This window comes from Aspergillus udagawae (genome assembly GCF_001078395.1).
Source record: "Aspergillus udagawae IFM 46973 DNA, scaffold_4, whole genome shotgun sequence".
NCBI lineage: Eukaryota > Fungi > Ascomycota > Eurotiomycetes > Eurotiales > Aspergillaceae > Aspergillus > Aspergillus udagawae.
Window position 1 is genome coordinate 3,597,165 of NW_025091267.1, and position 22,421 is coordinate 3,619,585.

General features: G+C 51.0%; 8 protein-coding genes across 8 annotated transcripts; 3 read left to right on the forward strand and 5 right to left on the reverse strand.

The window, feature by feature from the left end:
- Positions 1-661: 661 nt before the first annotated feature.
- On the reverse strand, positions 662-1,665 carry Aud_006625 (DUF3431 domain-containing protein; the record flags this gene model as incomplete). The annotated part of the gene is made up of 2 exons (XM_043291524.1): positions 662-1,229; positions 1,304-1,665. 2 exons carry the CDS (start codon positions 1,663-1,665, stop codon positions 662-664), a joined length of 930 nt encoding a protein of 309 aa, XP_043147459.1.
- Positions 1,666-2,955: 1,290 nt separating this feature from the next.
- Positions 2,956-4,383, reverse strand: Aud_006626 (histidine phosphatase family protein; the record flags this gene model as incomplete). The annotated part of the gene is made up of 1 exon (XM_043291525.1): positions 2,956-4,383. One exon carries the CDS (start codon positions 4,381-4,383, stop codon positions 2,956-2,958), a length of 1,428 nt encoding a protein of 475 aa, XP_043147460.1.
- Positions 4,384-5,832: 1,449 nt separating this feature from the next.
- On the reverse strand, positions 5,833-7,242 carry Aud_006627 (replication factor C subunit 3; the record flags this gene model as incomplete). Its single annotated transcript, XM_043291526.1, has 5 exons — positions 5,833-6,233; positions 6,290-6,676; positions 6,739-6,913; positions 6,963-7,050; positions 7,103-7,242. 5 exons carry the CDS (start codon positions 7,240-7,242, stop codon positions 5,833-5,835), a joined length of 1,191 nt encoding a protein of 396 aa, XP_043147461.1.
- A 355-nt stretch (positions 7,243-7,597) lies between these two features.
- On the forward strand, positions 7,598-8,509 carry Aud_006628 (actin-related protein 2/3 complex subunit 3; the record flags this gene model as incomplete). Its single annotated transcript, XM_043291527.1, has 6 exons — positions 7,598-7,603; positions 7,666-7,711; positions 7,823-8,097; positions 8,152-8,264; positions 8,325-8,403; positions 8,462-8,509. 6 exons carry the CDS (start codon positions 7,598-7,600, stop codon positions 8,507-8,509), a joined length of 567 nt encoding a protein of 188 aa, XP_043147462.1.
- A 350-nt stretch (positions 8,510-8,859) lies between these two features.
- Positions 8,860-10,632, reverse strand: trm6 (tRNA 1-methyladenosine methyltransferase subunit GCD10; the record flags this gene model as incomplete). Its single annotated transcript, XM_043291528.1, has 2 exons — positions 8,860-10,492; positions 10,547-10,632. 2 exons carry the CDS (start codon positions 10,630-10,632, stop codon positions 8,860-8,862), a joined length of 1,719 nt encoding a protein of 572 aa, XP_043147463.1.
- Positions 10,633-11,549: 917 nt separating this feature from the next.
- Positions 11,550-14,211, forward strand: Aud_006630 (ubiquitin carboxyl-terminal hydrolase MINDY-1; the record flags this gene model as incomplete). Its single annotated transcript, XM_043291529.1, has 3 exons — positions 11,550-12,174; positions 12,228-13,081; positions 13,141-14,211. The coding sequence occupies 3 exons, from the start codon at positions 11,550-11,552 to the stop codon at positions 14,209-14,211; spliced, it is 2,550 nt and encodes an 849-aa protein (XP_043147464.1).
- A 1,568-nt stretch (positions 14,212-15,779) lies between these two features.
- Aud_006631 (putative extracellular endoglucanase) lies at positions 15,780-17,775 on the forward strand (the record flags this gene model as incomplete). The annotated part of the gene is made up of 6 exons (XM_043291530.1): positions 15,780-16,026; positions 16,089-16,220; positions 16,276-16,626; positions 16,680-16,701; positions 16,754-17,552; positions 17,614-17,775. 6 exons carry the CDS (start codon positions 15,780-15,782, stop codon positions 17,773-17,775), a joined length of 1,713 nt encoding a protein of 570 aa, XP_043147465.1.
- A 252-nt stretch (positions 17,776-18,027) lies between these two features.
- Aud_006632 (putative DUF221 domain protein) lies at positions 18,028-20,950 on the reverse strand (the record flags this gene model as incomplete). The annotated part of the gene is made up of 6 exons (XM_043291531.1): positions 18,028-18,746; positions 18,821-19,219; positions 19,285-20,190; positions 20,246-20,538; positions 20,597-20,832; positions 20,888-20,950. The coding sequence occupies 6 exons, from the start codon at positions 20,948-20,950 to the stop codon at positions 18,028-18,030; spliced, it is 2,616 nt and encodes an 871-aa protein (XP_043147466.1).
- Between the last annotated feature and the right edge of the window lie 1,471 nt (positions 20,951-22,421).

The following is a 22,421-nucleotide window of genomic DNA, read 5'->3' on the forward strand; positions in this document are numbered from 1 at the left end:
GGGAGAGAGCGTGGGTTGGTGGTTGGTGCACGAGGATGGATTTGCGGGAAGTTGGAGCTTTTTTGGGGAACTTTCGAGGTCACGTCATGTTGCCGGCGCATGTTTATCCTATCGGTCCTTTACATCTACAACCCCAGGAAAACCATTTGGTGGGGCACTTGAGGCATCAAGAACGTAAATTTATTTAGTCCCCAAATATCTTCAGGGAGTTTCATCTTTCTTGCTTGATACTGGCACATATTGACTACTTGCGACACTACATCAACATCTGCTTACATGTCCAACTAGTTGTTGATACTCGTTTCCAGTATCGAAAAATAAGCTGTGGAGGCCGGGTCACATCCGTCTTCTGATAAGACTGGTTCTGATGCTGGAGGGTTCATAACGCCGGGATTTTCATCAAGACATTTGCGAAGTCTCATTAGGAGAGGAAGCATTCATACCGCATCAGACAGTGAAATTCCTTCGCAAAGCAGGTGGCATGATCATATGCAATTTCTCGAGATGTATACCTTCGGTTGATTTAGATTTTCTAGAAGATAGGGTCCCATATACTGTCGTTTAGCTCATATATTCCATACACATCACTATAACACTGCTCCATAGCAGGGCAACTTGATATCATCAGTCAACGAGATCGAGCATCAGAACGCAACACTTACTATACAGGCTCCTGGCCAAATATGATATGCCACATGTACTCCATAACCCTCCCGCTAGTATCGTCATCCCACGGTGTTTCCATGACCCACCGATGATACCGAAGATAATCACTCAGGGGACGCTCGAGGACCTGCTTCCTCGACACCGCAAACTGAGCGCAACAGGGAGCCGCAACGATCTCCGGGACTTTCGTCCCGTTGAAAAAGTAATGCCAAGCGTCTGGAAACGCATGTTCCGCATGGCGGCCTTCGTCTCGGGGCTCGCGAAACGGCTGCACTTCATCCGGACAGCCGGGGTACCAGTCGCAGCGTAAATTGACGTAGCCGTTGCGCTGGACAAAGTCGACGCTCAGCATGCGGACCGTCTTCACGTTGCTGTGATCGTAGAACTCGGTGTGCCATCCCTTGATACCGCCGCGGTGGCTGTGGAGGAAGATGATGGTCTCGGGGAGCTTGTGGTAGTGGTCGATGATGTACTGTAGATACACATTGGCCTCTCGGCCTTTATTCTTCTTCACTCGGAGCGGCGCGTGTGGATCATCCACGGTGTAGATCGCATGCTGCCATCTGTTTGTTGCTCGAGCATCAGCTGGCTATACGTAAACCCCCAAGCAGGGATAGATATGACGCAAAGAACTTACTCAGGAAGCTCCTTCATAACCCACCTCACGTCTTCGCTTTTCAATCTTCCCATAACGATTACTCCGTCCCGATGAAACTCCTCGTCAATTGTCCACTGCACCGAGGGGGACCTTTGCACAGGCACAAGATCAGTGATAGCCGGTCGCCTAGCCCGCGCGACAGACTTGGTCGGTTGGATCATATCTCCGTCGCGAACTTCCTGAGCTCGCGCCAGATCACCCTCCGACCCATCCACGTCCGCCAATATAGGGACATTACCAGGTTGCGCTGACTGGCCGTGTATCGAGCTATAGCGATGGCTCAACACAAAGACAACGATGAGGAGTAGAAGCGCCGCAGACAGGCGAACATTGGGTTTCATGGCTTGACGTGTCATCACGCAGTCGCAGAGCCAGCTCTGCTATTGATGCATTCGACGTGAACCTATGCGCGGAGGAAATTCATTACAGGTACTCGCTGGATGAAGGACAGGAAAGTCGTGATTGCCTATCGAGTTGCGACCAGGTGTATATGAGAACTATAGTCGCAAGGCCATCACGACATCCCACTCCTCCCAGCGGACTAGCAGGCGGAGGCATCAGCGACCCACGAGAATAGATGTCGTGGACTCCTGAGCGATCATCATAGCCCTACCCATCCTACCCTAGTCCTGCACTCACTGTTCGAGTCGGTACCGGATACCGGAACGGCAAAGGCTCAGAGTCCAGTCCAGCGTGAGCGTACCAGGATCATTAGGAACGCGCAAGTCTCGTCGCTCCCTTTTTCCTTTTTTTGGCCAGTAAGCAACAATCTTAAAGGCAAGGCCGCGCTCTTGCATTGAATCTGGATTAGACTATTGCCGACTGGCTGCGCACGATGTGGATCCTGAGATGGACCTCGTGCCGTGGTTGGTGATCATCCTCAATCATGGATGACTGACATACGTCAGCAGTTTGAGGTATAGTTATTTAGGGCAAGGCCGCCTCAAATTCAAAGGAGACGAGGTATGCTAACTGGTAAGGAGGCAGGTAGAGTGTAGACGGGGCCGGAGAGTGCATGTCTGTCAGAATATCATTAGGGAGTTGGTGGAAGAGCCAGTAGTTGACGGGGGAGGTTACTTGATAGTCGCTGGACTCTAGTCTAGTGATCAGATAAATCCTAAATCAGTAGAGGCGCTCACTATCTATCTAGTAGCATAGCCATATATCAGTATCTCTAGTAGCACACAGAACAACATCAGTGTTTAGTGAGGTATGTTAACCACCACCCAGCTATGCGAAGATTCGCACCCTGGACAAATATAGAAAAGGCCGACGGGCATTGTAGTGATAATGATAACTTGGCATATCTTATTTGTTTAACCTCTTTCCTTTATGATTGAATTCATATGGATAGATGCTTGACTACGTTATTCCAGATTATGCTTAGTCTTAGGGTGCCAATATTGCTGGGACAGAATGATTGATTTTGCCTTCGAAGTATCAACCCTTTCTTTTCGGCTTTAACATCCATTCCAAGTCATTTATATGCATTAGTATCATATATGCATCTCTCATTGAACCTATCTTAGTTGCTAATAACATCGCAATATCATGAGTCTCCATTCAGTGAAGCCATTCAAATCCTCTCATTATTTTCCACAATAATCGACATCAAAAGCTGATGCATCACCTCAAGCCTTCTTAGGCCCCTCAACAGTTGTGGTCTCAGTCTCAGACACATTGCGCTTCTTGGTGATTCTGAATCCACCGAAAAGCAGGAAGACCGCTTCCAGACCCAGGATCACCGCCAGAGTGACCATGGCACCGATAACACCAGCGACGGGTCGCGACACCCCACCGTCGGACGAGTTCGAGCCCGTAGAGGAAGAGTTGGATCCAGAAGAGGAGACAGTGTAAGCGGCACACGCGCCGTCCGTGTTTCCGCATGCCTTGCACCACTGCTCGTCGTCCGTGATGGCAATCTTCTCGGTCTGCGCCACAAAGTCGGACCAGGGAATGGTGGCGCTCGACTGGCCGTACAAGGGGTATTCGGCCGGGGTGGACGAGCTGCTGATGGTGCCGTTGTGGAAGATGAAGCGCACGCTGATCTCAGAGGCGGAGGGGAACTCGTCCGAGGTGGAGTTGGTGACGAGCTCCCAGGCCATGGAGGAGGCGTAGTCCGGGATGCCGGTGAAGTCGACTGTTGCGGCGGGCAGCTGCGCCAGGCCAAAGTACGAGAGGAAGGTGCCGTACGAGCCGAACTGGATGTTCAGCTTGCTCTTGCCCTTGGAGGTGATGGTCTTGTTGAGACCCTGGAGCATCTCGCCGGCGAGGGTGGAGCCTGCGACGGCGCGGATAGGCTCGGAGGCGTTGTAGGCCAGGTTGTACTGCTCAATGTTGGCGAGCAGGAGCAGCTTCTCGCGGATCTCCGCGGAGGGATAGTCGCTGCTCGAGTTGTGGATGGAGGCGACGTTGAGGAAGTCCCAGATGGTGTAGGCGGACTTGAAGCTCATCTTGGAGTCGGTGAAGGTGTCGTTTAGATATGGCGAAAGCGACTTGTAGAGGTCGCTGGTGGAGGCGAGCAGACCCTTGTAGAGCGCTGAGCTGTAGTAGTTGTTGCTGCTGACCTCAGCGTTTTGGCACTGGGTCGCATCCTGCAACCAGGTGTTGCTCTCGCTGTTGGTACCGGTCTCGATGATCGCCAGAGGGACCAACTGGTAGCCGTTCAAGGGCGCCTCAACTGTCGTGCCATTGCCCAGTGTTTGGCTGGCCATGGATCCGACGGGAGGATAGACACCCTGCAGGAAACCGGTGGCCGAATTCTGAAGCACGTTATCTGAGGGCGCCGAAGCACTGATCTGGTTGAGATTGACAATCTCCTCGCTGATCCCCTGAATGTAGTGCGAGGAGTTGGAGTTGATGTAGCGGTCATGGTAGTAGCTACCAGTGAGGAACACTTCCTTATACCCCAGGTCGGTGAGTTGAGTGTTGCCCAGCACCTTGGGCGTCCGATCACCATGACGAGCGAAGATATAAGCTCCAAGAACCTTTTCTGCAGATGCGAGGGGCATGGCCATAAGGGCCAGCAGGACGCTGGTGGGTTGCACCGAAGTCCGCATGATGAGGCTGCTCAGCAAGTTGATCTATCGAGGGCGGTAGAGGGGAACCAGCTTTTCGAGATCTTTTAGTGGGTATCATGATTGATTAAATATTCCGTTCTATCAGCAGACAATTGGAGAACAACCCCGCGGAGTCATGCCGTTGACTGTTATCATGATGACTTCGTTTAAAGTCAGTCCACAGTGGGGACCAGAGCAGACAACCACTGGTAACAACTCAATCTTCTTCTAGCTACGACTGAGGGGTATTTCGGAGCTTGTCTTAATAAACCTGTCTAGCTGCATCTGACCAGTAGCATCTTCGAAGGAGAATTGCAGGGCCAACAAGCAGGGCGTACTACTCCATGTTGCAAGCAATGAGTCAAGAAGAGGAGAAAATACTAGCTAATACCACCTATCGGAAGAGATAGCAACAGTTCAGTGGTTGACTGAGAGTGGAGAGAGCGATGCCCTGTCCCGTATCCTTGCGATTGTCCACCTTGGCTTGGGAAGCGGAAGTTTATCTTTTAAGGCTCGAGAGACTACGAGGACAACATGGAGACTCTTAAGTCTCATAGACCTACGCGAAATCCATGGTAAGATCGCTATCGGGGAACTCCGCGGACATCTGTACCTTGTTCTCTGGCGGGGCAGAAACTCATGTTTTTCCTCGGCGCTGCCTTCCGTCGCATCTTCTGCAAAAGAGTGTCAACTGATAGATAAGGTCAAAATGTCTGGTTAGAGAATTGCTTCCATAGTACGTAGAGGCTCTCATTCTGGTATATCTTGTTCGAATTGCACAAAAAGCGATATTGAGCTTCATCATCATGAGCATGATGCATCAATTTCCTTCAAAAAGCCAGAAAGTAGCAAACACCCCACTTTACTCATAGACACTCCATAGGATCCTGGTAGTACCTGGTGTCCATCTTGAGAATGCTCATTATTGTTGCTTATTATTGCTCACTCTTCAATCTGAAGCAAAAGTGGCGTCCCTATACAATTCAGCCCTTGACAAGAAGTAGATACTCTGCATCCCGATTTAATCTCTCTGGGTGTTTTCTCCGACGCCTCTAAAGCAAATGGGCATTCAATGACGGTGAAACGAGATTTCAATAGAGGTATCGAAGTACTCCGTATGCTATGTGGGTATATTATGAGCGCCTAAATAAGCTTCGGGCTGCCCAGATTCTTGCACTATCTAGACACTTTGTGGGTCGAGGAACTGCGCGTCTCGTTCCTTGACTTCTGTTTCCCGGAAATACCGGCGATGCGCCATCAAATGTTTCCAATACTATGACGCGCTGGCGTGCTCCTTAGATCGGGAACACTGTCTTGCGAGCGGTGCAGTGTCGGAGCTGAACCGCTATGATTGTCAGAGCAGAAAGCCATTGGCTCTTTCATCGAAGCTGTTTCCCCAGGAACTGTTCAAGATGTTCTATTCTCTTCTACCAGCGTCAGATGCCCCAGTCACCGAGCTTTTGCGTCCATCAACTCGCAACCGTTTCGTATCACGCCCACCATCCCACCGGTCTGCATGGTCTCCGATCCACCGGCCGAAAGCCGGAATTCAATATCTGCAAGACCTTCTAGCCAAGTGATTCTTGTCTGAGGTGGCACCTCCAGCTGCTGCAGCTGTTCTGCCATAGCTGAAAGTATGTCGGCCAAGGCGAGACCCTTGTTTGCCTTTAGTGTGTTGAGAGTATTAAGACAGGATGTGATATCGCTGGTTGAAAGCAGTGTAGTCATGATTTCCTGGATGTCGGATGGATGTGGTGCAGCAATGCAGTCGTAAATCGTTTCGTTCGTGATAATCTCGGGTTCGGATTGTGGTTCATCCTTCATTGCATTTTTCATCGGCAGCGGTTTGCCTACGTCGTCCCAGTCAGTATCCAACTTTTGCTTTCAAAGATAGTAGAATCCTTACTGCTCGCATGGCAAGCTTGTAGCACGTTCAATGCGCGACGCATGTCACCCTTGCTCAACCGCACTAAGCTACTCACGGCTTCCGGCTGGATATTGATTTGCTCCTTTTCGATCACCTGATCTACCAGCGACCGGATATCCTGCTCTTTCAAGGGACTAAAGCGGAAGCGAGTACACCGTGAAAGGAGAGCCGGTGACAGTTTGTGTGTATAGTTGGCGATGATACAGAATCTAGTATTCGCGGTATATCGTTCCATGATCCGTCGCAAAGCCATCTGGGCGGTCGAGGTCATCGCATCAGCTTCGTCAAGAATAATCAACTTGAACGAAGCTAGTGAAGAGCCACTGGAGGCCGACGGGGCTGCCATTGAAAAGATTTGCTTCGTGCCTGATTGATGGGTTAGACCTTCCTTCCAAAGCCCCAACAACCAAGGTATGATATGAACGTACTGGCAAAAGTCTTAATCTGCTCACGCACTACATCAATGCCTCTATCGTCACTAGCATTGAGTTCCAGCACCATTTGCCGCATATTGTTGCTGCCATAGATTCGTCTTGCGAGCGCGAGGATTGTGGATGTTTTACCGGTACCTGGAGGACCATAAAGCAGAAGATGGGGTAACCGCTGCAATCACATTAGTATGAGTGGTCTCGACGATGCTTTTGACGCATACATTTGCTTCGATGAATTTGTTAATGGTAGCGAGGATGTCTTGATGACCGGACACATCGTCTAGGGTATTTGGCCGGTACTTCTCTACCCTGCGGGGCTCATTTAGCGATGTAGTGAGAAATATGTACGCCAAGTACTGACCATGGTAGGTTATCTTGAGCCTCAACTGGCAAATCTGCCGCTGGTCTCTTAGCTCTCTTGCTGGCGTTGTCGGAGCTGAATTGAACTGCGCTCTTGGGTGCTGGGACATCGACGTCCATCTCATCCTCGTAGTCTGACATTTTGAGACGGCGACTTAAACCAGCAATGTCGGCGGGATCAGCTGGAAGAAAAAGCCAGAACAATGTTGTCTAGCGTTCTGTAAATGGTCTTCTGCAAAATGAACCTTGACGCGTCGAAACTCCGCCAGCGCGTAAAGAGATTCGGAGCCGGAAAATCATGGGGAGGCAGCTAAGGTATGGTTTGCCTTAGTTGGGTTTAGGCGCATCTGGTGATGACATGAATGGGCACCTCCCGCTGTCTGGCAGCAGCACCGCCTTACGAGTTACGACAACTATCCCGCTTCGTTTATTGCTCGGAGGACCCTCCTTACACCGGTTCTAAGAGGATTGATTATATCTATCGCTATAGGACAGAATGCCGGTACGAGCATTTCAATTGAACACCTGGCAGGTCATTCCATGTTCTCTCCTGACTCTTATTAGGCCTACCATTCCATCTTCCTTGAGGACCGGGATGTTCCCGTAATAGGTACGAACGCATGTGCTTCTGCGCCAACTTCTCCTTCCAGAGATGCATGAATTTTCCCGCCATGCTGCGACGGACCCATCACTAACATCAGCTGTCACCGTCTACCCTCAGGCAATTTCCCTGTCCTCCCCCTCCGCACCCGTACTCGCGGCCCCGCATACACCCTCCCCCCGCTGCCCGCCGATGTCCCCGAAGCCGATGTGCCTCCCGACAGCGAGTCGTACGACTGCGTAGACGAAATCCTGTCTCTTTTCCGCGCCAATGTGCTCTTCCGGAACTTTGAGATCAATGGACCTGCAGACCGCATGCTCATCTACGGAACGTTGTTCATCAGTGAATGTCTGGGGAAGGTCAAGCCGGGCATGACCTCCCGCGAGGCTGAGAAAGTACTATTGCGACAGGAATCTTTTTTAAAGGGTCTGCTAATGGACATATATCAGGCTTTGATTAACGTTTCGCTCGACCATTTCGCTATTCCCGGTGATGTGGCCTTCCCTTTGAACCAGGCGTTCGAGCCTCCCCGTGACCGCCAGGACGCAGAGACACTAAGACAGTATGTTCCAATTCCTTTGTCAAGCTTCAGGCGCTGAGGTTAATGCGCTTTGATTATCAGATACCTCTCTCAAGTACGACAGGAAATCGCTGTTCGACTACATGCTCGGTTATACGCTGGCGGTGAAGGGCCTTCAAAGGTAGACGATACTGCCCCTTAATTGAACAAACTCGGTATACTAACGTCTTAACCCTTAGTGGTGGCTGAGCTTTGCAAAGAGGAAGTTTATGGGAAAGAGCCTCTAGACTGTTGAAACATGGACATTGTTTTTTTGCTTTATGACCAGCTCCTGTAACAGCAGCGTTCTGAGATATTTCCTGGTCCCCTCGACCGAAGGGCTGCAATTATTATTTCACTGTGACATATTTTAGCATGACCGGTCCTTGCCGCGCGCCTGTTTGAAGGTTGATCCAATTGGCGTGCCACTCAGCACCTAGGTCTCGGATATTCCTTCTCCCAAAGGAGGCAGGAACTCTAACTGCTGTGCAACATTATATGTGATGCATTCCTTATACTTGGCTGGGAATTCGTATGACTTCGTTACAAGAACTGTGTCTCAGCCCCGAGGATTCGCGGCTCTATACTATGACATATATCATGACAGCATTTCAATATCAACACCACTTCCACTCTCCGCTGGTGTTGCGGATTCTTGTTGGGTGGCCACCTTCCTCCTCTTCCGGCTTGGATTACCCGCAGCTTGGATGTTCTGATGGGACGGAAATACGCGAATAGCATGGAAAATATAACCTTCGGCGCCACCACGCCCCGACATCAGCGGGTGTGTGCGCCCCGGAAGTACTTGCCATGCGCGTACACGGGAGGTCTCGATTGTGGGCGCCAGCAAGAGGGACGGGTCGAGTGCGAAATCCTTATCTAATTCCGAGAAGTCCGGTTCCTGAGGTTTCTTCTCGCCATCCTCGCTCTGCCCCTGCAGAGACTGTTGTAGGCTGTGCTGTGCGATAATCTCGCGTTTTCGAGTGATGTAAGCCGTCCTCCTGGGAGTGGAATATAGATCGGCCAGCTCGGTCAGAGGCTCAATGGTGGGAGAATATACTACCACCGGAGCGGAACCCGCCAGTAGTGGGACAGTGTGTTTGAGTACACTTGCCGGCTCCATTAGCGTTGCGACAATGAGGCCGTCAAAGTTACCGGCTCGAGCCTCGTCGACGACCCGTCGTACCCGCTCCCAGCGACTCCGCTTTTTGTAGTATGCGCTGCGTCTGTTGGACTTGAAGGTGGCAAGAGTCTCGTCGGGGACTACTTCTGGTTCATTGGTGTAGATAGTGTCCGCGTGAGGGTCCAGAAGTTGCATCCACGAAACGGTCTTCATATGCTTGTAAAGAGGATGCGACTCGTCGGGATTGTCTTGATCGTAGCCAAAATATCTCAGTAATGATAAGCTAGGCTGCTTGTTCGCATGGATGACAGTGAGTGAATTGCCTGATGCAGACATATGACGGCGGCGGGCCATGGCTTGGGCCATGGAGTTCGTCTGTTGTCGCTCGCCATTTTCTTCAGGCCCTTCGGCGGATTCTTGGTCCTCGTCCTCCTGATCGTGAGGGTACAGTATGCCCATTCTTTCGGCCATGGCGGCAACTACCAAGCCACCTGTTTCGTCAATCACCAGGTAACGACCGTTAGGTTTTGACGCAATAGCCCCTTCCAACGACGATTGTCCTCCGTGATGCACATTACCCCAGCACCCAATTAGGCCTATTGACTCGTCACGAAGCTCCATTGTTTTCATCGCCTCTTTGCCTTCCAACATATAGTTAGTCAGAAGACTAACGTCCATGGGGAGGACTGTGAATCGCTTGAGGAACTTCTTCCGTTTCCGTAATGTGTATTTTGCGAGGGAAAATGCCGTCTTCTGGTCCAATGCGGAATGCGACTCCAACAGCTTCTCAATGATCTCTCTACCTGCGCCTGTAGAAACTTTCTTCAGAGCTTCAATTTCTTCTGTGGTCATCTTCTGGGTTGATGCATCGTCGACGATCTCGCGGTTGGTCCGTATCGGGATTCCTTCCTCGTTCACCTCCACGTCGTCGCCCTCGCCTTCTCCATCGGCGATGAGAGTCTCTGCGTGCAGCTCAGCTGGGGAGACAATGCGAAGGCAATTGTCATTGTTCTCGCCCGAAACGTCAACGATCTCAAATGTCAGGTAGAAAGGACGGCCGATAATCGTGTTGGCGGGGAAACTCCCGTATTTCCCCAGGAATACTACTCTGAGCCCAAGGTCAGTATGAAAATATGCAAAGCGATTCCGGACACTAGCGTACGTATTTGGCACGAGTCTGACAATTTTTGTAAGCTCGGACGGAAGTCGCAGAGCGACATGCTGGTAAGGACGAATGTAGGAATGCATGGTCGGGAACTGAATTCACGAAGGTCAATTCAAGGTTCAGGAGTGACACATTTCTCGCGATAGACGTGCCGCTACAGTTGAATGCGGACTTGGAAATGTTGCGCGACAATCTCTGCCGTATCACTGATAACCAAAAACTTGCCCTCTCTTTTTTTCTTTTTGCATGATACTGACGCACGGGCCATATCAGTATGCAATCTTGATACTAGCAGATTACATAAGTCAGCTGTCATTGTAGATCTCGGAAAAAAGATCTTACTATTTACGCCACAATGCGATGTGGCTGAGACAAGTATTTATCATACAATACCTTACCGACTAAACGCCACTTCAGAGCAAACTCCAGGCAGCAAAATTGGATCCTTGTAACGATTGGGCGTACGAGCTGAGATTCCCCACAGCGCCAACCCCAGAGTGCCTGGTAACCTAGGTAGAGATAGCTTGTGGAAATCTGGATGCCTGCTCCCAACTTGTAGTATATGGATTTGTTCAATTCCTCTCTTGGCCTCTCGGAATGAATCCTGAGTCCTGTCTCTCAGTCATTTGTAATAATGAATGGGCACAGGCCGGCATGGCGTTGATATCACACCCATCCTAGTCCGTGGCTGAGCACAGTTGCCCGCTTCTGAGCCACCGGTTACGTATACATCCTCACCTGTCCTGAACAATAGCATCAAGCCACCAGCGACTCTGCCACGGTTCTACATGCATCCGAAGAGGTTTTTGAGGTTAGCATAGTTTATCCATCATCTAGCTCCTTCCGCTTTAAAGCCATTTTAGGTATCTGATCATCCTGTGTCCTTTGTCCTTTGTCCAAACAAGGCGGACCGCTATACCATTGGCGGGCCTCGAGAGCTTGTCTTCATCAGATTGACGCCTGGAGGCTAATCATGCGGCTATAGGAGAAATTCGCCTCCATGGTCCTTCGAAAACGTGCACCGCCGCATCTGTATAGTCTCAATCTAGGAAATGCTCGCTCTGAACCTCGCTCTCCAATCTCACCAACCTCTCCGACTGCGAAATCAGCTACCTCAACTTCCCCCAAGCGCCTAACTCGTCCCAGAAGGGCAAAAAGCTCTCCCCATCCTTATCAAATACCATCGGAGGACTCTATTTATTCCCCAGATCTCAACACTTCGCCAGCCTTCGACTTGATGCCTTTGGAACAAGCTCAGAAGTCCCCTGTGGGGACTCTGTCCAGTGATACCGCCAACCCGTGGGCGGATGATATAGTGGAAAGGCCTGACAGGAGCCATTCTGTCTCTGAACATCCGCCGGCCCATGCTATGGAACCACTGCAGGGGCCGCCACTAGATAGTAGAAGAGGCGATCGTGTACCTTCGATCGTCGTTGCGGGCACTCAGAGAAGGATGGCTGCGAACGAATGGCAAGAGGTGAACAATAGTGCGAATTGGGAACCACCTATCCAACTCCAATCCAATAATCCTTTCTTGAAAGCGAAACAATCCGATGAGAATCCTTGGGGCTCGAATAACCTACGAGCATCACATGGAGATAACTCAAGTGATCGATTGAGTCAGAGTAGGTTGTTACCGGCCACACTCTCTATGGCATCACTGCTTATACAGTATTAGGCGAAGGTTATATTCCAATGACTGCGCGCTTGTCGCTTCTAGACCAATCAGGATCGGAGTCTCCATGGGCTGAAGAACGCCCTGAGGCAGCTGCACAGTCACCCTCTTGGCAAAACAATCGAATGGGCCCTCAAAATATGTCTTCCATGCCTCGTGCGGTCCGCGAAAATGGCTCGACATCTCCTTTCGAGACATCATCCATAGGTAATGAGCATGGGTACTCGTCGCAATATCTGCAGCAGACAGATCATGGGTCGCTTGCTCCAGGGAGCGGCATTGAAACCCCTTATGCGACTGATTCTGCCATGGCGACTCCATCTTCACATGAACTTATCGAAGTCGATGAGCCCTCCCACGCCAGCGCTGAACCCACTTCACAGCTTCTACCACAGAATACCTCAGCTGCACCTGCGCCACCATTGCCGCAGCGACCGAACGCAGATGCAAGTCAGGCCCCACCACTACCATCGAGAAACGCTGCATTGTCCGAAGTAGATGAACAGCAGCAGAACGAGCAGAGGTCCGAGACATATTCGATCCGACATGTCAACTGGACAGATCCCACGGGGAAATTGCGAGAGTCTCCAGTGCTAGTCCAAAACAAAAACGGGCCATGTCCGTTACTAGCCCTTGTCAACACGCTAATACTGCGTGCGGATCGGGACCTGCAACCACCAATTGTTAGAGCGCTGCAGACCAAAGAGCAGATCTCTCTCGGTCTGTTGATTGAGGCATTGTTTGATGAATTGACGACTCACATGGGGACCGATGGTGAACTTCCGGATATTGAGGCGCTCAGTCGCTTCCTGACGATGCTGCACACAGGGATGAACGTCAACCCTCGGCTCACTCTGGTACGAAGATCACTGTCTGCAAGGTTAACGAGAAACCAGTGCTGACATTGACGACACAGGAATCGGATGACGCGCCAGGCACCTTCCAAGATACAGACGACATCCGGCTCTACGGTACTTTTGGCGTTCCCCTCGTGCACGGTTGGGTCGCATCACCCGCGAGCGAAGCCAATGGCGCACTGAAGAGACTGGCACAATACTATGAAGATGTCCAATTACTGCCCTTTCGCAAACAGGAACTTGAAGATCGTGTCTTCCGAGGGGAGACGCTAACTTGGGACGAGGAACAAGCCATGAAAGATATTCACGCAATCCAGACTTTTACTGAAATTGAGAACGCGACTCAATTGAGTACATTTGGCTTGGATCACCTTACCGAGAAAATGCGTCCTGGGACTTTCTCGATCTTGTTCCGCAACGATCATTTCTCGACAGTCTATAAACATCCTCAGCGGCATCAACTGTTTACCCTTGTTACTGACGCTGGCTATTCCAACCACGCGGAAATTGTTTGGGAGACTCTGGTTGATGTGAATGGATTCAACACAGAGTTCTTCTCGGGCGACTTTCGCCCCGTTGGTCATGCTCCATCTGGTGCGGAGCCATCCGGTCCACGAACCTCCAGCATCAGAGCGAACGTTCCTTCTGTCCCAAGTGAAGATAGAACAAGTGCATTGTCTCCCCAGGAGCAAGCCGATGCTGACTACGCCTACGCGCTGTCTCTTCAATACCAGGAAGAAGAACGCCGGGAAAGAGAGCGCAATAACCAGTCACGCAGTCAACGAGCTTCGGCCCCAAACTATCCCCGAGGATCTTCTTGGGGCTTAGACTCGGCTCACCAACGTTCAGCGAGTGTAGCAAACGGTAGCGTTAGTCAACCCACGTCAGACGACCGCTCTTCAAGGCAAGGTCCTGGCGCCAGTAATAACGCTGAAGATGCCCCTCCTCCATCCTACGAACAGGCGGCCACCAACCCAGCACGCTTACCACGAGATAGTCCTCACAATGCTTTGCCTCAGCAAGTTCGATATCAAAGACACTCGTTGGGACGGCGAGTAGCCCCAGGTCCGGTTGCAGCAGGCCCAGGAGATCGGCCCAAGGATCGAAACAAAGACTGTGTGGTCATGTAGTGACCACGCTCTCAGGTCAACTCACAAATGGTCTCGAGGGCACATACCAAGACAAGCCATGGTGCATACCACGAGCCCTATCAGTTTTCGGCAACGGTTTTTACTGCTTTTGACGACGCAACGACATGATGCTGTGTACTTTATATAGATACCACGGGACAGGCATGTCTGAACATTCACTGAATGATAGATAACGGCGTTCGGAGTTTTATAATAAGCTGGTTCACCTAGATAATCCTGCTGTAGTACACCGAGTCTGGTCCGATACCTTCGCATACCTTAAATCTAGAGAACTGGCGCAGCAGCCAACATACGAGAAACCACAGCTGGCTTGAATTGGGCCATGAAGACGTCTTGCTTGCTGTAGATTCTGATCACATGATTTGACTCCGTCCCTGCCCTAGCAGCACTGCAAGCAACCTCGATCCCTGTGTCCTCAAAGAAGATGAACCCCTCTTGATGGTAATGCAATATTCAATACTGCCCAGCCACGGATGGCCGGGCTCAACTGTTGATCACTTGATGCCCTTCGATTTTTCTCCGCATCAAGGAGCTTCGCAATCACAACATCCACCCGGGGTCTTCAGCAGCATGGATGATTTCACACTTTCCCTAATCCTCCACGGGCAGTGACTTAATGCCGGAGGCCATGAAGATGCGGGGTTTGCGGGGGCCAATACTAGTATGAGGATGTATTTATCCCGAGCTCCTTGGTGCGACAATTCTTAATTTAAGAGCTAACTACGAGGTGTGTAGTAAGCAGGAGTTTCTCCGTGCAGGATTTTTGCCAATGGTCAACATCAATAGCATGGTGTAGATCTTTCCCAATAGGCATCATCTCTGAATTTGGGTTTGAAACAATCGTTGAGACCTCGAATCATGTCGTTCTTCAGAAATTAAAGGCCTGGGGGTCCACAACACCTGTGATGAATTGTGGTGTTTGATTTCTGATTTTGCTATTGGAGGAATTATCTTCATGCAGGCCCAGCACATAGGCAGTCCAGTCTATCAGTCCCCAGATTCCTTTCGCGGCGCAGTTCGTCACAATCTGGCTTCGAGACATCAGTCTCCTTTTTCAATGGAGCTTGACCGAGTCGATTTGACCTTTAGCAATAGATTCGGTCCGCCGGTCCGCCGGTTGAGTTGACCCCTTCTGTCACTCTACTTTATCCACGATGTCGAACGATCATGGCCATGCGGAATACGTAGGCTCTACCGAGCCCCTTGCAAATCAGTGTGTCCGTCATGCCCTGTCTCCATTCAGGGTCCTGCTGCAGGTCACCAATGTCGAGCCGGTCTTGGATCTTCCATCACGTCGCTTCACAAGGTACCCCGGTGTCGAATGTAGATTAGTTCCTGTATCATTCCTTGCAATAATGTGACATTTGAAATGTTCCCCATATGCAGTCTCGGCTGATGTCCGGCTGAAACCGATGATGTTTTCTCCACATGTTGTTGTCTCTCGGCTGAGATACATAAATGCGGCTGGCTCCTGGTCGCCTTCTCAGGCCTGGCCTCGACGTAGATCTAGGAAATAGATGTTTCGTCAGTTTACGCAGAACCAAGTCATGAAGGGGTTGCGTGTTGCTGCCCTTGGGGCACTTCTCAGAAGTGCATGGGCCCAAGCAGGGAATTGTCCAGGAACCTTTACTTCCATAAGCGCTGCCGATTTCGTCTCTCGTGTCCATCCCGGGTGGAATCTGGGCAATACTCTTGACGCTGTTCCTAACGAGGGCTCCTGGAACAACGCTCCAGTTCAAGCATCCACATTTGATACCGTCAAGTCGTCTGGATTCAAGAGCGTTCGACTTCCAGGTGAGCTCGATTCGGTGCCACTATCATCTACTTCTGGCGAACCTGCTGTTGACAACTTTCAGTTACATGGGCAGACCACTTCACTGGAAGCTCGCCGGACTGGACCGTTGATCCAGCATGGCTGCAGAGAGTCTCTGACGTTCTGGATATGATTACATCCCGCGGCCTGTACGCGATCGTCAATGTTCACCACGGTGAGATATGCTTCAGCGAGATCGTACTCGTTCTCAAGGACTGATTGAGAAATAGACTCGTGGATCTGGGCCGATGTCACTCAGTCAGGAGCCAACCTTACCATGATTGAGGAGAAGTTCTATCGGCTCTGGTATCAGATTGGCACCAAGCTGGGTTGCAAGTCGAACATGGTTGCCTTCGAGGCGATTAATGAGCCGCCTGTCAACAATGCTCAGGACGCTGCCGAGCTCAACAAATTGAATCAGATCTTCCTTCAGGCTATCAATAATGCTGGAGGATTCAACTCCAAGCGAGTTGTCAATCTGGTTGGTGGTGGTGAGGATAGTGTCAAGACCTCGCAGTGGTTCAAGGCTCCTACTGGCTTCTCTAACCCTTACGCCATTCAGTTCCACTACTATAGTCCTTGTGAGCGATCCCTTCCCCAGCCCTACTTGATCAAAAGACTAACTTATACCCAGATGACTTCATTTTCGGCGCATGGTAAGGAATCTTGTTCAATCCTTCTGCAAACTCAAAGCTGACATGCTTTCAGGGGCAAGACCATCTGGGGCTCGGACTCGGACAAGGCTGCCCTTACTAATGACTTCAAGTTGCTTCGAAACAATTTCACCAATGTGCCCATCATCCTCGGAGAGTATGATGCATCTTCGACGAATACGGAGCCGGCCGCACGCTGGAAGTACCACGACCACCTAGCTCACGTTGCAGCCCAGTACAACTTTGCCACTATTCTCTGGGACAATGGCCTCGACCACTTTGACCGGACGACAGGCAAATGGCGCGACCCAACGTCCCTCCAAATCCTCACCAAAACGAAGTCCTCAACCAAGAACAGCCTGCCTGACAGCACCACAGATGCGTCCGCGACAAGCCAATCGTCTTCAGCCTATATCTTCCACCAGGTCGGAAGCCCAGTCACAAGCCAGAGCCTCCCCTTCATCTTCAACGGCAATAGCCTCCAGTCCATTAAAGATTCCAGCGGTACCACCCTGAAGCAAGGAACAGACTATTCCGTCTCCGGCTCCAACATCGTTTTTGCGGCGTCGTACCTCTCCAAGCGCATCTCCGCCTCTACAAAGCCTGGAATCGTCACCAACCTCACCCTCACGTTCTCCTCGGGTGCCTCCCCCGTCGTCCAGCTCGTGCAATGGCAGACGCCAACACTGGGCTCGGGGTCCGCCGCCGCATCGTCCGTCTCGGGCGACCTCTCCATCCCCATTACATGGGGAGGCGTCCCTAAGATCGCGGCGGTCAAAGCTCTTACCACCAGTGGTAAATACCTCGTGGACGACTGGACACAGTACCTGGGCCCGTTGCAGCAGGCGAGAACGGTGCGTACCCTTTCCTTTCGTGCAATTCTGTAGCTAACAGCTGACTCACTTCTGCCTCTAGACCTACAACAGCCAGTGGAACTTTGATGCCTCGAATGTCATTTTGACGGCGGCGGCTATTAATGCTGTGAAATCTGCTGGTCAGACTACGGTGTTTACGTTTGAGTTCTACCCTCGTGTTGCTGGTGGTGCTAATACTGTCAATTTCACCGTGACTGTTTAGATAGAGTCGGGATGGATCGATCGTGGTGTGTCGTTTTGTCCAATTCACCTTTATGTGTGTATTTATGTCGCACAACAAAGGTGCTTCTACTTCTGTCACCTTGATTCGTTAGTAGAGGAGATGAAGGGAAAGTCTGGACTCTCATAATTCATGCATCGTTAAGGTACTAAACTATCCGCCATTAACATTAAGAACTGTAGCCCAGCAAACAGTATCATCATCATCATTATCAAAGCAAAATCAATCAATCAATCAATACAGAACCTTCAGCTCCCAAAGCGGAAGGCTCGGATCATACTTATCCCAGACAATCTTATTTTTCTCATCCAGATGCGCCCCTTCATCGGTGATCGGAATGGAGGGATGCGTCTCAAGCACCTCCCGATGACTAAACCCCCATTTATCCCTGGGGATCCACAGCGTTGGCGTGCGCGCCCAAATACACGGCTCAAAGTACGCGTTCCGCTCCTCCTCCTCGGAGTATCTGATCTCGACATGGTCTCGGCGCACTTTCCGCCGCAGCGCCGCGTAGTCCCTGTAGAGGTTCGGGTGGAACCACTTCCAGGCTGCCTCCCAGCGGTTGCGGGGGTGCCGCAGGAGGGCCTGCGTCTCCTCTTCTTTCGACTGCTGCTCTTCCTCTTCTGTGTCGAGGGTGCGGGGGAGGAAGGTGTAAAGTGGGGCTAGGGCCTCATTGAGAGACAGGTGTGCTAGCACAGTGAGGACGGCGAAGAGGACCATGATGATCAGGGGCCCGATGGCGGCGCGGATGGCGAAGAGACCGATCATGCAGATGTCGGCGAGGTAGATGCCTGTTAGGAGATGCTGGAGGGCGCGCGGGTAGACGAGGCCCTTTGTGTCTGTTCCGATGTCGTAGACGAAGAGGAAGTTGTAGCGGTAGGCTTGGTAGACGAGGTAGAGGCCTACGAAGGCGAAGCCGAGGATGAGGGGGGCGATGCAGGAGTATGTTAGGGCTAGAGGGAGGGTGTGGTTAGTTGTGGGGCTGAATGGTTGCATGCACAGGTATTGGAGAGGGTCAGAAACGTACCGATGACCCCCATGTTGGTGAAGACGGGGAACACGTTCCCCCAGCCGATTCCGCTGAGGGACGCCCAGCGTTGGTAGAGGAGGCGTGGGGAGCGGTCGAAAAAGGTACTCATGAATTTAAACACAATGACACCGGCGACCTGCACTAGTGCCATCGAGCTCATTGTTAAGCCCTGAAGCAAGAAGTAGGATATGTAGAAGTTGGTGGCTTTGGGTAAATTCTGGGCGAGAAGGTCTTTGGCTGACAGAGGGTCCTTGATGATTTGGGCTGTTGCGGCAGATGCTGCCGATGTCAGGGTTGTCACTAGGAAGACTTGGACGACCTGGAAGCAAAAGTGCGCGCTCTGTGTGAAGAGCTCTACATGGGCTGTCGATGGGGCACCTGCTCGTCTGGCGAGGACTGGATAGGATGTTGTCAGCACTGTTTTTGTTTTGTTGTTGGGGTTTTAGTCTTGAGGGACATACAACGACAGATGATCGGAACCAATGACATGAGAAGGACTAGAGCTGCAGACGGTAGTAGTCCTGCAATCACTCCTTTCAGGACTGAAGGCAGCTTGTCAATGAAGCGCAAGAAGGGTAGAAGGCTGGTGAGGTAGGTGATGTTCGAGATCGCCCCAACAGCAGCGGAGGGGATGGACCAGAAGATAACCAAGGCAGCAATTCCACCCTGGACCGCGAACTTGCGCACAATGCGCTGCCACCAGCTGAGATTCAAACTAGACCAGACGACCTCTTTAGGAGAGATACCAATGAAGCGAGGCGTCATATGGAGCGGTTGGTGATGGGAGAGCGTCTGTAGAGCGATCTGCGCATCGGACTGGGTCTTGAATTCTATGAACAGAGCAGAAAGATTCTTCATTTCCCCCTTCTTATGCTGTTCCTGAAGGTCCTCTACCTCCTTTGACACCTTCACGAGCTCGTCGCGTAACCATCGGAGGGAGTCAACTTTGGGTCCAAACAACTTCACACGGTGACTCGGTCTGCGAATCTTCTGACGCCAGCTATGCGCCCCGCTTTCGCAGTCCAAACATGTGTCCGAAGTGATCACTCCATTCTTGAATGCCTTGAGACGGGCGGAGTTTGCTGCTCGAATGAAGTTGGTCTCCGCTTTCTCCAACCGATAGGCTAAACTGTCCCGTTTGTCGACTTTCTTCATGAGGTCCTTGCACTCCGAAGTGATCCAGATCCTTCGGATGGAATCACCAAACACTTGCCGCAGCTTGGGCTCGTTCTTGTACTCTTCTGGCACGGACATGAACAGCACCGTTCGCGATGATATGCGACGAACATAGGCAGGGGAATTGAGATATGCTTGTCGCAAATTCGCATAGAAGAGACTCTCCCGAGTGACCACGGAGAAAACATAGGCTGCAGGGTCACGAATTAGTGATTCTGCTTTGGACAAGCCCCCAGAAGCACTTACTGAATAAGACGCATGCCATGATAGCATGTGCATAGTACCGGGACGGGTCTTTTACATTGCTAAAGCTGAGTGCGTCTAGCTGAGTGTTTCCTGCACCACCGGTGATGTGTATCGGGATCAGGACTGGCCATGTGATGAGGCAACCAGTGAAACAAGTAGAACAAAGCACCCTGAGGAATCGCAGAAAGAGGTATCCGTCCATTGAGGAGGAATGTAGAACATGCGCATCAGAGATCTTGAGAAACTGCCCAAACCAGTTGATGAAGCCCCTTGGCAACTGGGGGGTTCGTTCACTGTACATGCCTCAGTAAGTGGCGGCGCAAACAACGATGCTGTGGGAGCAAAACATACTGTTGGTGCCAGCATGGCAAGTGAGATCTTGGAGCATACCAACGCAGTTGCGTACGTCGACATATCAAGAATAGACCGAACCAGAAAAAGGCGATGACCAGCGCGGGCAAGAGTGTGGTCAAAAGGGCTGAAAGTGAGGTTGAATCATTGACGCCGCTGAGTTTTGCGATGGCGTCGGACGTTGTCGAGGACGCGTTGCCTCGAGAAGAACCGATGTTAGGGTCATTGTTAGGATTCTACATTCTGAGGGTCAACACAGTGCGTTTCGAGGCTCCATCTCGGCATACATACGAGGAAGTTTTGTCGTTTTACCAGGGGACCACCCCATACCGGGACGGCCACGGTAGGCACCATGATGAGCCCTCGTGGGTCCTGCAATATGACCGTTTTTATACACACCAATGCCCGGGTGCCTCGATGGTATACGAAAACATTCTAGAATTAGAATATAAAAGCACAAGGATGCAATCCGCTACATATATCTTGGGTCCGACCCGCCACTAGGACAAGCGGACTGTACGGCGCGTTAGACCTGTCATTCCTGTCATTCTGCATGGATGGTACAGCACGCAAGGCCAGTTGCCAGTAGTGTACCGAAAGTCAACCTTCGTGGTGGCAGAAATGCCAATGGTGGGCCGCGCAAAGCCCAGGTGGTCGGGGATGCATTATTTGGAATGTTTACTCTGTAGCTCCAGAGCTTTACAGTTTGGAAAGTACTGAGATGATCCGTCGATCAATGCTCAGAAAGTCCGAGAAGGATATTGTTAGCTCACTACAGTACAATGGCCATTCGCGGTGTTGTCAATTTCTTCATGTCGATCCAAGATGCGTATTCGCTCACAAAGGCAGTTTGTGTTCCTGTTGCGTGTTGATCGGAGGAGGGCCCGTGGACGCGATCCGATTAGTACAGTGGGGTGCAAAAAGTATTCGACCACCTTGCCGTACCGCCTACTATTAGCTAAACCTCATTAGGAAGGAGTTTGAGCCCATCATAACGAAGGTATTTCGTATACCAACCATCTGCCTCAATAACTGCCTCACCCCGGTTAGGCATGGTCCTTGATAGCTTTTGAAGAAGTTGTTGATATCCCAGGTAAGTAATGGATATCTAACGCGTTTGGTGGTTTTCTGCCAGGAGAATAGTGGGCGGTAAGGTAGGGGTAGTTGAATATTTTTGCACTCCACTGTAGTAGCAGGCATTAGTGGTCCCTGAAAGATCGGTGGCTTCGCATCCAATTGGACAATGAAGTCGCTGATCAGGGTGCCAATTCCCATGACATCGGAGAATGTTCGCAGTCCCTTTTGAACCGGACGCCCTTGAATCTTGATCTCTCTGTTTGAAGAAATAGCTGGTTTTCTGAAGCATGTCGCTCCTTACTTTTCAGAGAGACCACTCCGTAGTACGTACTGTAATATTACCTGGGAGCAGAATTTCAATAGTCCCATGTTGATCCATCGGAAATCTCTGGCCAAGCATTCAGACAATTTCCGCTAGGAGAGTAAGTTCGAGACTCTTATGCCGCGTAACAAATTAGGGTGCGATGATTGGCGGGACCCAAAGCTAACTCTGCAAGACTAATTGATTACGGTCCCATTCGTAATTGGTTCTCGATTAGGCAGCTTTTCGAGGTGAAGAAGCTTTCGGACTGCATAACGCATGATGAACAAGCATGGGATAATGCATCCCCAATCGATACGTTGGCGCCTGGAGAAGCCGCCTACTCTCGGTCTCCCACAGTAGACACAATCTCTGACTCGGTAAAAATTGGTCAACAGTCGCTGATGTCCACAAATCAATCAAGCAAGGGGGGCGTGCTTGTCCAAG